Below are 14,056 nucleotides of genomic sequence, written 5' to 3' on the forward strand. Positions count from 1 at the left end.
ATATTACATTACACTTCATGAAAGATTTGGGCTAATGATCACAGAGCAATCCTAAGTACATTATTACAGTTAACATTAGTAGGGACTTTTCCTAGGATTCCCTGGATGTGCTTTTGGTGGGCATGTCAAATACTGTCCTAAAGGAACTGACACAACCAGGGTCTTCATTAGTTACTCACACATAGATGGCTTCTACTAATTCCTTCATTTGATAGTTTACTTCTATGTAATCCAATAATCTGTACAATACTCTTGTGTTAGCAACATACTCATGCCCATATTACTTTGTCAACAGCCAAAAATGTCTGATGCAATCAGTCCAGGGAACCACAGACACAAAACCATCTACCACACAAATCTAAAAGGCATGTAGGATGCAGCTAGTAGCCTTAGGGAATCCTGAGATGTTCAAATTCAACCTGCCAGGCCAGCATAACTTTTTGCCTCACTGACAACCCTATCAGAGTAGGGTATTACTTTGGAAAAAGTACTCATAATTAAAGTACACCCAGTGTACTTAAATTCTGAGTACAGTCCAGTACTGCTGTGCTTTTTGAGGACTGTTTAAAAAATAAAAATAATTTCCTCCATACTCCCTCCTTCAATTTGATATCCAGTCTTTCAATGCCCAACTTGTCTGTTACCTCATAACCTTGCTCTTTCCTATGTATAACAATGTACACTACTGTATGCTAAAACATTAAATAATAAAATTAAGTTTTAATATAAAATAACACATGCAAAACAAAGACAACAGAACTATCAGTGGATGTGCGAAGTATTTTACTCCATGACAAGTATGTCAACAAAGTGATCAATTTGTAAGATGGATGAAACTCACCTCTAATCTTCTAGCAGAACTGGATACTAGGCCTCTTCCTGATTGGAGACTAGATATATGAGGACCCATGGGAACAATTCTTGGCTGGCCAGCCTTCTGTGGAATCCTTTTGATGCAAGATATAAAAATATAAATTAATAAGTGTACCCTGATTAAATAAACCAAGCACTTACTGTGTACAGTAAATTAATGGAAAAAATATTATGGTGAACACTATAACCAATTGTATTTTAACAGAAATCTTGCATTAACAATTCCTCCAAATTTTAAGCAATCCTGATGAAAATCTGGCAGTTGGGTGTAAAGAAAAAGGTCACAGAGCAGCAAGAGAGAGGGAGAGAGGAAGGAGTGAGGGAGGAAAGGAAAAAGTGGAGGACAGCAATGGAATCTCAAGCCTTACAAACCTCTTCATAACATGACTGATTAGACAGATTAACAGAGGTAAGGCAGGAATGGGGGCAATGTGTGGATTGCACATTCCTAGACTGGGTAGGCTTACAGTGCCACGTAGAAAGCTATTTAGTAAATTCAAGAAGCAAGCTGAAGTAAAAGGAAAGGTATTAACTTGGACAAGGGAATACTTGGACAATAGACAAAAAAGTCACTAAGTGACGAAACATAAGAACGGGAGTGTATAACCAGACATTTCACAAGGACTAGTGTTAGGCTCCATACTATTCCTGTGTACAGTGGAACCTCTACTTGTGAGCGCGTCCACATGTGAGTTTTTCCAAATACGAGCAGTCGATGGGTCGATTTATTGTTTCTATACGCAAGCAAAATTTCCATAAGCGAGCAGACCTCAAGGCAGGTTCCTTGACGCTGGTGAGGGGCTCTTGCTCTTGATCTAGGGAATTGTATCTCATTTGTTTGTTGGACTATCTTACTGAAACTTGGGCAATGTATGATGGACAGATACTTCTTAACGTACACCAAAAATGAAAGAAATCTAAGCATAAATAATGGAGTTCACTTCTCAGCAATTAGCCACCCCTTAGTGGTATTTTCGTATGGTTTTTATGGTTGTATTCTCAGTTTTTGGTCTCATTTGATAGAATGCAAGTTTTTTTTTTTTTAACAAGTCGGCCGTCTCCCACCGAGGCTGGGTGACCCAAAAAGAAAGAAAATCCCCAAAAAGAAAATACTTTCATCGTCATTCAACACTTTCACCCCACTCACACATAATCACTGTTTTTGCAGAGGTGCTCAGAACACAACAGTTTAGAAGCATATACGTATAAAGATACACAACACATCCCTCCAAACTGCTAATGGAAGATATATTACAGAAATAGATATGATTTTGATTGCTTTCGTGATGAAAAGTACCTTGAAATTGAGTTCAACACAGGAGAAATGTTCGATTGTTTTGGCTATGTTCAAGAGTAAACAAATGACGTCACTGTCCATTCCAATATGCAGTCGTGAATGGGTTGACATTATTTATACAATTATTGCAATAAGGCATAACAGTAAATCTTATATTTTTTGTGTGAATAAAAATTACAAATTATTTATATTGTAATAATAATAATAATAATAATAATAATAATAATAATAATATTAATATGTATAATAATATGCATAATAATAATAGTACGTATAATAATATAATACAATAAGAATAATAATATTATACATATAATAATATGCATAATAATAATAATACGTATAATAATATACAGGTCTCCCTCAACATTCACGAGGGTTAGGGGATCAAGAGCCTTGCAAATGTTGAAAAATCGTGAATGTTTGGTGCCCCTATATATTGTAGGGAAATATAATACAATACTGCTTCCTTAACTTGTTGAACCATGAACAATCATAAAATACATGAAAACGTCGTAAATTGTACTAAATACATACGTTATGCCTTAACAACATGTATGTTATTAAATACCACTGCCTCCACCACTGCAAGTCCCTCCGACCCCCCACAACTGGCAGCCAGCCCTCCCACCACTGTGTGGTGATTGTTTTGTTTGTTCATTATTTGCTATTAAACTACAGTATAAATAATGTCAACCCATTTATGACTGCATATTGTAATGGCTATTCGGACAGGTATTGGAAGGTGACATCATGTGTTTACTCTTGAACACAGCAAAGAATCAAACATTTATGCTACTGCTAATAATAATAATAATAATAATAATAATAATAATAATAATAATAATAATAATAATAATAATATAAAATAATAAAAATAATAAAAATAATAAAAATAATAATAATAATAATAAATACGATAGAATTGAAGAAGGAAATTGTACAAAAATACGAGGGCTGAAGCAGTGGTGGAGGAAGTGGTTGACGCATCGTCAGTGTGGCTTTGTTTATGCTGGAGTGAGTATTAGTCTCTGTGCTCTTCCAAAAATTTCACAATAATTCATTGTATTTGGTGCTTGTAGATTGAGTGTGACTGGAGTGGTTGAGGCAATGGTAGAGGCAGTGGGTGAGGCAGTGGTATTTACTAACATTTTTTTTTTTAATAATAATAATAAATGTTATTCATAATGTACTATTGTTATTTATAACATATATGTTAGTAAATATCACTGCCTCTACCACTGTCTCACCCACTGCCTCTACCACTGCCTCAACTGCTGCCTCACCCACTGCCTCTATAACTGCCTCTACCACTGCCTCAACCACTCCAGTCACACTCAATGTACATGCACCAAATACAATGAATTATTGTGAAATGTTTGGAAGAGCACAGAGACTAATACTCACTCCAGCATAAACAAAGCCACACCGACGATGCGTCAACCACTTCCTCCACCACTGCTTCAGCCCTCGTATTTTTGTACAATTTCCTTCTTCAATTCTATCGTATTTATTATTATTATTATTATTATTATATTAATATTATTATTAGCAGTAGCAGAAATGTTTGATTCTTTGCTGTGTTCAAGAGTAAACACATGATGTCACCTTCCAATACCTGTCCGAATAGCCATTCTAATATGCAGTCATGGATGGGTTTACATTATTTAAACTGTAGTTTAATAGCAAATAATGAACAAGCAGAACACTCACCACACAGTGGTGGGAGGGCTGGCTGCCAGTTGCAGGGGTTGGAGGGAGGGTAGTAAGGACTCGTGGCGGTAAACTTAAATATGATTTGGCAGCTGGGAATTTGGCGGTTGGGAATTCGCGAATGTGTGAAGCCCGCGAAAGTTGAAAACGCGAATATTGAGGGAGACCTGTAATACAATAATAATTATAATAATACATATAATAATAATAATAGTACATATATAATAATGTGCTACATAATAATAATTATAATAATAGATGGCTTCAAAAGGCCGTCACTAGATGGCAGTGTTTACCACAACATGGAGCGGTTGTGGCCGCCTCCACGTTACATAATGGCATATTTTATTCATTCTAGAGTATATATCAGGTTTCTGTGTTATTTATATTGTTTATTATTTCATATTAGATGAACTGTGATAGATAAATAAGCCGTAGAGTTGATGATAGCGAAATATTCAAGAAATATTTTGTCATGTCTCCAGACAAACACTCGTCGCTGCTGCCGCCACATATATCATGACATCTTTTATTCATTCTAGAGTATATATCAGGTTTCTATGTTATTTATACTGTTTCTTATGTCATATTAGATGAATTGTGATAGATAAGTAAGCCGTATAGATGATATTAGTGAAATTATTCAAGAAGTATTTTGTCCGGTCTCCAGGCAAACTCTCGTCCACCACCGACACCGCCCATACAAGAATTATATACATATTTTATTCATTTTAGAGTATATATATCAGGTTTCTATGTTATTTATATTGTTTATTATGTCATATTAGATGAAGTGAGATAGATAAATAAGCCGTAGAGTTGATATTAGCGAAATTATTGAAGCACAGAATTTCACTGGAACGGATTAATTTCATTTCAATTAATTTAACCCTTAAACAGTCCAAATGTAGATCTACGTTTTTTCAACATTTGAAAGTATGTAAAAAAGTAGATCTTCTTTTTGTTTTTTTACATTTGAAAACGTGTAAAAAAAACTTTGATCAACGTATTTTTGTTATATTTGAAAATATGTAAAAAAAAACGTAGATCTACTTTTGGAGCACTACGCACGTGAACATAGATCTGTTTGGACAGTTTAAGGGTTAAATGAGGAAAATTGACTCTGCAAACGAGCAAATCCAGTTGCAAGCAAGGTCATGGAACGGATTAAACTCGCAAGTAGATGTTCCACTGTATATGCATCTGTGCAGCTCTGGCAAGACAGTGTTTGAGTGAATGATGGTGAAAGTGTCTCTTTTTCACATTACCCTAATTTCAGTGGAAGACATCCAGCATATCAAAAAGATGCACAATCTAGTTCCAGTTAGCTCCTAATAAAATTACTAAGACAAAAAAGATTACACAGTATATGTAAACCTAATGAACTTCCCATCTCAATCACTGAAACAGTAAATAAACTAAAAAAAAATTCTCAAATATAAGGTCCAACCCATCCAGAAAAATCTCGAACTCCCTATCCCAGGTTAGAGAATGTCTTACAGATATTAACCTATATCTATCACCCTCAGAGTACTCTTAATAATAAATCCACTAAAGGATAAAGCATGAATTAAAACTACTATACCTTCACTCAATCCATGGGGAAGTGGAAAAGAATTCTTCCATAAATCATCGTGTTGTAAGAGGCAACTAAAATGCTAGGAGAATGGGGCTAGTAACCCCTTCTCCTGTATAAATTACTAAACCTAAAAAGAAAAACTTTTGTTTTTATTTTTAGGTCACCCTGCCTCAGTGGGATACAGCCTGTGCACTAAAAAAAAAAAAAAAAAAAAATTCACTGAAAAAAGCTGAGCATGGACTGTCACTAACCGGTTAACACTTTTTTAACACACCGTAAATCATCCACTGAGGCAGGGTGTGAGAACAGAAAACAGAACCATTCACTGTCATTCATTCAACTCGTCTTGGAAGAAGTATGCTAACATTACAGTTCAGATGGCCCTCCAAACTGTAACACCTTCGCCACTCCTTCAGAATATAGGCACTGTACTTCCCACCTTGAAGATTCAAGTCTGGTAACCATTTTTTCTGCGTCTCATCATGTTATCTTCCTTATACTCCACCATCACACCTTAAATAACAAAAAAAGTCACAATACCATGACTGGAACAATACACAAATAACCCGCACATAGAGAGATGTTTTGGTGCGACTTGGTCTAAGTCGGACCGAAATGTTGTCGTAAGCTCCTCTCTTCTATGTGTGGGCTATTTGTGTACATCACACCTTAAGTCACAAAATCACTTGCCTATACTCACTCTGATCTAATGTGCTCAGACAAGCCAGCTGGATGTTCAAGTCCCCAGCACTCAAAACCTACTTTACCTCCTCCCTCAAACCCCTCCTAGGACAATTTTTGTCCCTCCACCCCAGATCTATTTACTTTTCTAGATTTCTTTAATGCCTCAACTGAAACCAAAACTTTTCCTCATGTACTTACTTTAGGTAGAGTTACACCAAGCTACAAAAGTGGAGATTCATCTGAAATCAATTACTATAGGCAAACTTCTAACTTGCCCTTACAATCTGAAGCATTTAGAGAATAAAAATGTACAGTAATAATAAAAATGCTTGATTCAATCTGACATTCCCAGAAAATAATGAATATCCAAAATAAGGTTTAAGCTGGGAAATGGACAGAGACCACAAACAGAAAACCGTCTGGAAGGGAAAACGCTTGCAGAGTTCAAAAAAAAAAATATATAAAAAAAATAACCCTCTCTAAATTTGCCTTCTGAAGCACATATAACAAAACAACAAAGCACAGGCTAAGCTTGCAAATATGTGCATATTTTTTCAGTGTGAGAGTACCAGACAAGTAAAATGAGCTGAGCAATGACATAGTGGAAACTATCTTCTAACAGGAGACCAACAGCAAATAGAAGAGAGCTCAATCATGCCAGCTGGTTGAAAGCTAAGAGGCAAGACCAAGAGCTGGAACTAAAATACATAATTACATATGGGTGATAATACTAGTGTTCCAAAATGTGTGACTGTTTGTACTGAATATGTACTCAAAATGCAATTATCACAGAGACCAAGCAACAAAATTTTATTTTTTTTTACATATAATAAATTAAAAATACTCACTTTACTTTTTTGGCTGTTCCTTCATCAATGATACTCTGAACTTTTTGAGCATCAATGTGTGGGAACACAGGTTGGTGAATTCGAGTAAATGAACCTTCAGTAGGCTTTGGAATCTTAGCAACAAATGGTTGTGGGTTAGGGTTCTCATTGCTATACAGCTGCTGAGCAAGTTCCTGTAGAAAAATATTAATGTCAAAAGAAAAAAAACAGCAAGTTCAATTTCTCAAATTAGTGTGAGAGTAGGCTATGCTAAGTGTAAGCCAAAGATATATATAAAGTTAGGTTCATAATGTCTTAAACCTTCAAAGAGGGTGCCTTGATACATGTGAAAGGTTCTTGATTCAAGGAACTGGAGCTACCCTCACCTTTCTTAATAAAATCTAAAAGATAATCAGGTTTGATCAAGAGCCTTTTACAAGTACCAAGGCAACCATTTAAAGGGTTAAGACATTATAAGCCTAGCTGTCTTTCTAGCTTTATCTTACCTCTGCCAAGGGTTCTTGATCTTTCTCTTGATAAATCAGTATTCATACCAGAAAGAGAAAATTACAAAAGCTGCCAGAGTTCTACAGAATTTAATGCAAGAAACTAAAGTGAAATACTATTAAGAAAAGACCATTTTTATGAAGATGAAAGTAAAAGGAGGAAGAGTTTTATGATTTTTTTTCAACACGTCAGTCATTTAATCGCTAGGGTGAGTGATTAAACAAAAATCTTTACAATGGAAAATAGAAAGAGAGGCCAATTCATAGAAAAATATAAGAAGCAATTTTTAACAAGTACACCACTGAAAAATTCACATTAACTATGGATGCCAGGAAAGTATGGCAGCAAAATACTCTTGCTTTATTCTTTTAAAATCTTATGAAGAATAAAAATGGCATTTTCAAGGAGAGAGATTATTTTCCATCAAAAGTAGGCCTTAGAGATGCACGATGTCACTACGGTTGTTTAACATTTATAGATGGGGTTGTAAAAGAAGTGAATGTTAAGAGTGTTGGGGAGAGGTGTGGGATTAAAATATGCAGAATCTAATACAAAACAGGAGTTTATCACAGAGGGCCTGGACAACCAGTAAATATGTACAAACATGTTAGATATGAGTGGAATCAAATAGTTTTTGGACTTTGATGAGCTGTTGGTGTGAGCAAGGTAACATTAGTGAAGTGATTCAGGAAAAACCAGTTGGTCAGACTTTAGTACTGGAGATGGGAAATAGTGCCTACACTATGGAGGGATGGGGATATTAACAGTTGGGAGGGGCATCTGAACTGTAAAATTCTAGCACCTCTGGCAAGGCAGTACTAGAGTGAATGATGTTGAGTGTTTTTCTTCTTGTTTGGGTCACTACCTCAGTGAGAGATGGCCAGCGTGTTAAAACAACAAATGAAATACCACTTGCATTATTTCATTATTATAGTATGATTTAAATGTTTCATGCTTTTCAAGATTTCCATTATGTATATAAACCTTCAAGATGAACAGAGATTTTATTCCTGGAAGACAAGTTATGCAATGAAAAACTAAAACTAATAGCTTTATAATAGATTTAAATAAATAAATTAAATAAATAAATATACAGTGGACCCTCGCCTTACGATATTAATCCGTTCCTGAGAGCTCATTGTAAGCTGAAATTATCGTTAGCCGAATTAATTTTCCCATGAGAAATAATGGAAATCAAATTAATCCGTTCCTGACACCCCAAAGTATGAAAAAAAAAAAATTTTTACCACATGAAATATTAATTTTAATACATACAAACTGAAGAAGACATGCACAATTACTACTCTACTAAGAATAGAATACATGACACTTACCTTTATTGAAGATCTGGTGATGATTGATGGGATGGAAGGAGGGGAGTGTGTGGAAGTTATTGTTTAGAAAGGGAATCTCCTTCCATTAGGACTTGAGGTAGCAAGTCCTTTTACGGGGTTACTTCCCTTCTTCTTTTAATGCCACTAGGACCAGCTTGAGAGTCACTGGACCTCTGATGCACAACAAATCTGTCCATAGAACTTTGTACCTCCTGTTCCTTTAAGACTTTCCTAAAATGGGCCATAACATTGTCATTGTACAGGTTGCCAACACGGCTTGCAGTAGCTGTGTCAAGGGTGATTTTCATCTGTAAAGGTTTGCAGTTCAACCCACTTTTCACACATTTCCTTAATCTCTCTTTTCAATTCCATACTAATTCTTGCCCTTTTTACCACAGGGATGGCACTAGAAGCTTTCTTAGGGTCCATGGTGACTTATTTTGCAGTTACAAGCACTAAAAACACTGGGTATTACAAAAACACTAGTTTTCCTTCAACCAGTGCAGTAATATGAGAGTTCGGGATACTTAATACACAAAACAATTTATCATTTTTACTAGCATATAAAAACAATCTTTGGTATATATATATATATATATATATATATTTTTTTTTTTTTTTTTATTATCACACCGGCCGATTCCCACCAAGGCAGGGTGGCCCGAAAAAGAAAAACTTTCACCATCATTCACTCCATCACTGTCTTGCCAGAAGGGTGCTTTACACTACAGTTTTTAAACTGCAACATTAACACCCCTCCTTCAGAGTGCAGGCACTGTACTTCCCATCTCCAGAACTCAAGTCCGGCCTGCCGGTTTCCCTGAATCCCTTCATAAATGTTACTTTGCTCACACTCCAACAGCACGTCAAGTATTAAAAACCATTTGTCTCCATTCACTCCTATCAAACACGCTCACGCATGCCTGCTGGAAGTCCAAGCCCCTCGCACACAAAACCTCCTTTACCCCCTCCCTCCAACCCTTCCTAGGCCGACCCCTACCCCGCCTTCCTTCCACTACAGACTGATACACTCTTGAAGTCATTCTGTTTCGCTCCATTCTCTCTACATGTCCGAACCACCTCAACAACCCTTCCTCAGCCCTCTGGACAACAGTTTTGGTAATCCCGCACCTCCTCCTAACTTCCAAACTACGAATTCTCTGCATTATATTCACACCACACATTGCCCTCAGACATGACATCTCCACTGCCTCCAGCCTTCTCCTCGCTGCAACATTCATCACCCACGCTTCACACCCATATAAGAGCGTTGGTAAAACTATACTCTCATACATTCCCCTCTTTGCCTCCAAGGACAAAGTTCTTTGTCTCCACAGACTCCTAAGTGCACCACTCACTCTTTTTCCCTCATCAATTCTATGATTCACCTCATCTTTCATAGACCCATCCGCTGACACGTCCACTCCCAAATATCTGAATACGTTCACCTCCTCCATACTCTCTCCCTCCAATCTGATATTCAATCTTTCATCACCTAATCTTTTTGTTATCCTCATAACCTTACTCTTTCCTGTATTCACCTTTAATTTTCTTCTTTTGCACACCCTACCAAATTCATCCACCAATCTCTGCAACTTCTCTTCAGAATCTCCCAAGAGCACAGTGTCATCAGCAAAGAGCAGCTGTGACAACTCCCACTTTGTGTGTGATTCTTTATCTTTTAACTCCACGCCTCTTGCCAAGACCCTCGCATTTACTTCTCTTACAACCCCATCTATAAATATATTAAACAACCACGGTGACATCACACATCCTTGTCTAAGGCCTACTTTTACTGGGAAAAAATTTCCCTCTTTCCTACATACTCTAACTTGAGCCTCACTATCCTCGTAAAAACTCTTCACTGCTTTCAGTAACCTACCTCCTACACCATACACTTGCAACATCTGCCACATTGCCCCCCTATCCACCCTGTCATACGCCTTTTCCAAATCCATAAATGCCACAAAGACCTCTTTAGCCTTATCTAAATACTGTTCACTTATATGTTTCACTGTAAACACCTGGTCCACACACCCCCTACCTTTCCTAAAGCCTCCTTGTTCATCTGCTATCCTATTCTCCGTCTTACTCTTAATTCTTTCAATTATAACTCTACCATACACTTTACCAGGTACACTCAACAGACTTATCCCCCTATAATTTTTGCACTCTCTTTTATCCCCTTTGCCTTTATACAAAGGAACTATGCATGCTCTCTGCCAATCCCTAGGTACCTTACCCTCTTCCATACATTTATTAAATAATTGCACCAACCACTCCAAAACTATATCCCCACCTGCTTTTAACATTTCTATCTTTATCCCATCAATCCCGGCTGCCTTACCCCCTTTCATTTTACCTACTGCCTCACGAACTTCCCCCACACTCACAACTGGCTCTTCCTCACTCCTACAAGATGTTATTCCTCCTTGCCCTATACACGAAATCACAGCTTCCCTATCTTCATCAACATTTAACAATTCCTCAAAATATTCCTTCCATCTTCCCAATACCTCTAACTCTCCATTTAATAACTCTCCTCTCCTATTTTTAACTGACAAATCAATTTGTTCTCTAGGCTTTCTTAACTTGTTAATCTCACTCCAAAACTTTTTCTTATTTTCAACAAAATTTGTTGATAACATCTCACCCACTCTCTCATTTGCTCTCTTTTTACATTGCTTCACCACTCTCTTAACCTCTCTCTTTTTCTCCATATACTCTTCCCTCCTTGCATCACTTCTACTTTGTAAAAACTTCTCATATGCTAACTTTTTCTCCCTTACTACTCTCTTTACATCATCATTCCACCAATCGCTCCTCTTCCCTCCTGCACCCACTTTCCTGTAACCACAAACTTCTGCTGAACACTCTAACACTACATTTTTAAACCTACCCCATACCTCTTCGACCCCATTGCCTATGCTCTCATTAGCCCATCTATCCTCCAATAGCTGTTTATATCTTACCCTAACTGCCTCCTCTTTTAGTTTATAAACCTTCACCTCTCTCTTCCCTGATGCTTCTATTCTCCTTGTATCCCATCTACCTTTTACTCTCAGTGTAGCTACAACTAGAAAGTGATCTGATATATCTGTGGCCCCTCTATAAACATGTACATCCTGAAGTCTACTCAACAGTCTTTTATCTACCAATACATAATCCAACAAACTACTGTCATTTCGCCCTACATCATATCGTGTATACTTATTTATCCTCTTTTTCTTAAAATATGTATTACCTATAACTAAACCCCTTTCTATACAAAGTTCAATCAAAGGGCTCCCATTATCATTTACACCTGGCACCCCAAACTTACCTACCACACCCTCTCTAAAAGTTTCTCCTACTTTAGCATTCAAGTCCCCTACCACAATTACTCTCTCACTTGGTTCAAAGGCTCCTATACATTCACTTAACATCTCCCAAAATCTCTCTCTCTCCTCTGCATTCCTCTCTTCTCCAGGTGCATACACGCTTATTATGACCCACTTCTCGCATCCAACCTTTACTTTAATCCACATAATTCTTGAATTTACACATTCATATTCTCTTTTCTCCTTCCATAACTGATCATTTAACATTACTGCTACCCCTTCCTTTGCTCTAACTCTCTCAGATACTCCAGATTTAATCCCATTTATTTCCCCCCACTGAAACTCTCCTACCCCCTTCAGCTTTGTTTCGCTTAGGGCCAGGACATCCAACTTCTTTTCATTCATAACATCAGCAATCATCTGTTTCTTGTCATCCGCACTACATCCACGCACATTTAAGCAACCCAGTTTTATAAAGTTTTTCTTCTTCTCTTTTTTAGTAATTGTATACAGGAGAAGGGGTTACTAGCCCATTGCTCCCGGCATTTTAGTCGCCTCATACGACACGCATGGCTTACGGAGGAAAGATTCTTTTCCACTTCCCCATGGACAATAGAAGAAATAAAAAAGAACAAGAGCTATTTAGAAAAAGGAGAAAAACCTAGATGTATGTATGTATATATATATATATATATATATATATATATACGTATATATATATATATATATATATATATATATTATATATATATTATATATATATATATATATATATATATATATATATATATATATATATATTCTTTTTATTCTTTTTAGTAATCTTTACAGGAAAAGGGGTTACTAGCCCATTGTTCCCGGCATTTTAGTTGACTTTTACAACACGCATGGCTTACGGAGGAAAGATTCTTATTCCACTTCCCCATGGATATAAAAGGAAAATTAATAAGACCAAGAACTATTAAGATAAAAATCAAAGAAAACTCAGATGAGTGTGTATAAATAAATGTGTACATGTATGTATAGTGTGACCTAAGTGTAAGTAGAAGTAGCAAGACATGCCTGTAATCTTGCATATTTACGAGACAGACAAAAGACATCAGCAATCCTACCATCATGTAAAACAATCACAGGCTTTCGTTTTACACTCACTTGGCAGGACGGTAGTACCTCCCTGGGTAATATTTATTGAAGGGATTCAGGGAAACCGGTTATTTTCATATAGTCGGACTTGAGTCCTGGAAATGGGAAGTACAATGCCTGCACTTTAAAGGAGGGGTTTGGGATATTGGCAGTTTGGAGGGATATGTTGTGTATCTTTATATGTGTATGCTTCTAGACTGTTGTATTCTGAGCACCTCTGCAAAAACAGTGATAATGTGCGAGTGTGGTGAAAGTGTTGAATGATGATGAAAGTATTTTCTTTTTGGGGATTTTCTTTCTTTTTTGGGTCACCCTGCCTCGGTGGGAGACGGCCGACTTGTTGAAAAAAAAAATATATATATATATATATATATATATATATATATATATATATATATATATAATGTATATATATATATATAATATATACATATATAATATATATATATAAAATATATATATAATATATATTATATATATAATATATATATTTAATATATATAATATATATATATATATATATATATATATATATATATATATATATATATACATTTTTTTTTTTTTTTTTTTTTTTTTTTTTTTTCAACAAGTCGGTCGTCTCCCACCGAGGCAGGGTGACCCAAAAAAGAAAGAAAATCCCCAAAAAGAAAATACTTTCATCATCATTCAACACTTTCACCACACTCACACATTATCACTGCTTTTGCAGAGGTGCTCAGAATATAACAGTTTAGAAGCATATACGTATAGAGATACACAACATATCCCTCCAAACT

At 36.2% G+C, this 14,056-nt stretch overlaps 1 protein-coding gene across 5 annotated transcripts in view; it reads right to left on the reverse strand.

The window, feature by feature from the left end:
• Sbf (SET domain binding factor) overlaps positions 1 to 14,056 on the reverse strand; it is a 302,684-nt gene that overhangs the window by 222,353 nt on the left and 66,275 nt on the right. For all 5 annotated transcript variants that reach the window (XM_070094967.1, XM_070094968.1, XM_070094969.1 and 2 more), the window contains exons 12-13: positions 6,995 to 7,167; positions 842 to 947 (exon numbers count right to left, since the gene is read on the reverse strand). In XM_070094967.1, coding sequence (XP_069951068.1) covers positions 842 to 947; positions 6,995 to 7,167 — 279 coding nt within the window. The remainder of the gene's footprint in view (positions 1 to 841; positions 948 to 6,994; positions 7,168 to 14,056) is intronic.

This window comes from Cherax quadricarinatus, chromosome 48 (genome assembly GCF_038502225.1).
Source record: "Cherax quadricarinatus isolate ZL_2023a chromosome 48, ASM3850222v1, whole genome shotgun sequence".
Lineage (NCBI taxonomy): Eukaryota > Metazoa > Arthropoda > Malacostraca > Decapoda > Parastacidae > Cherax > Cherax quadricarinatus.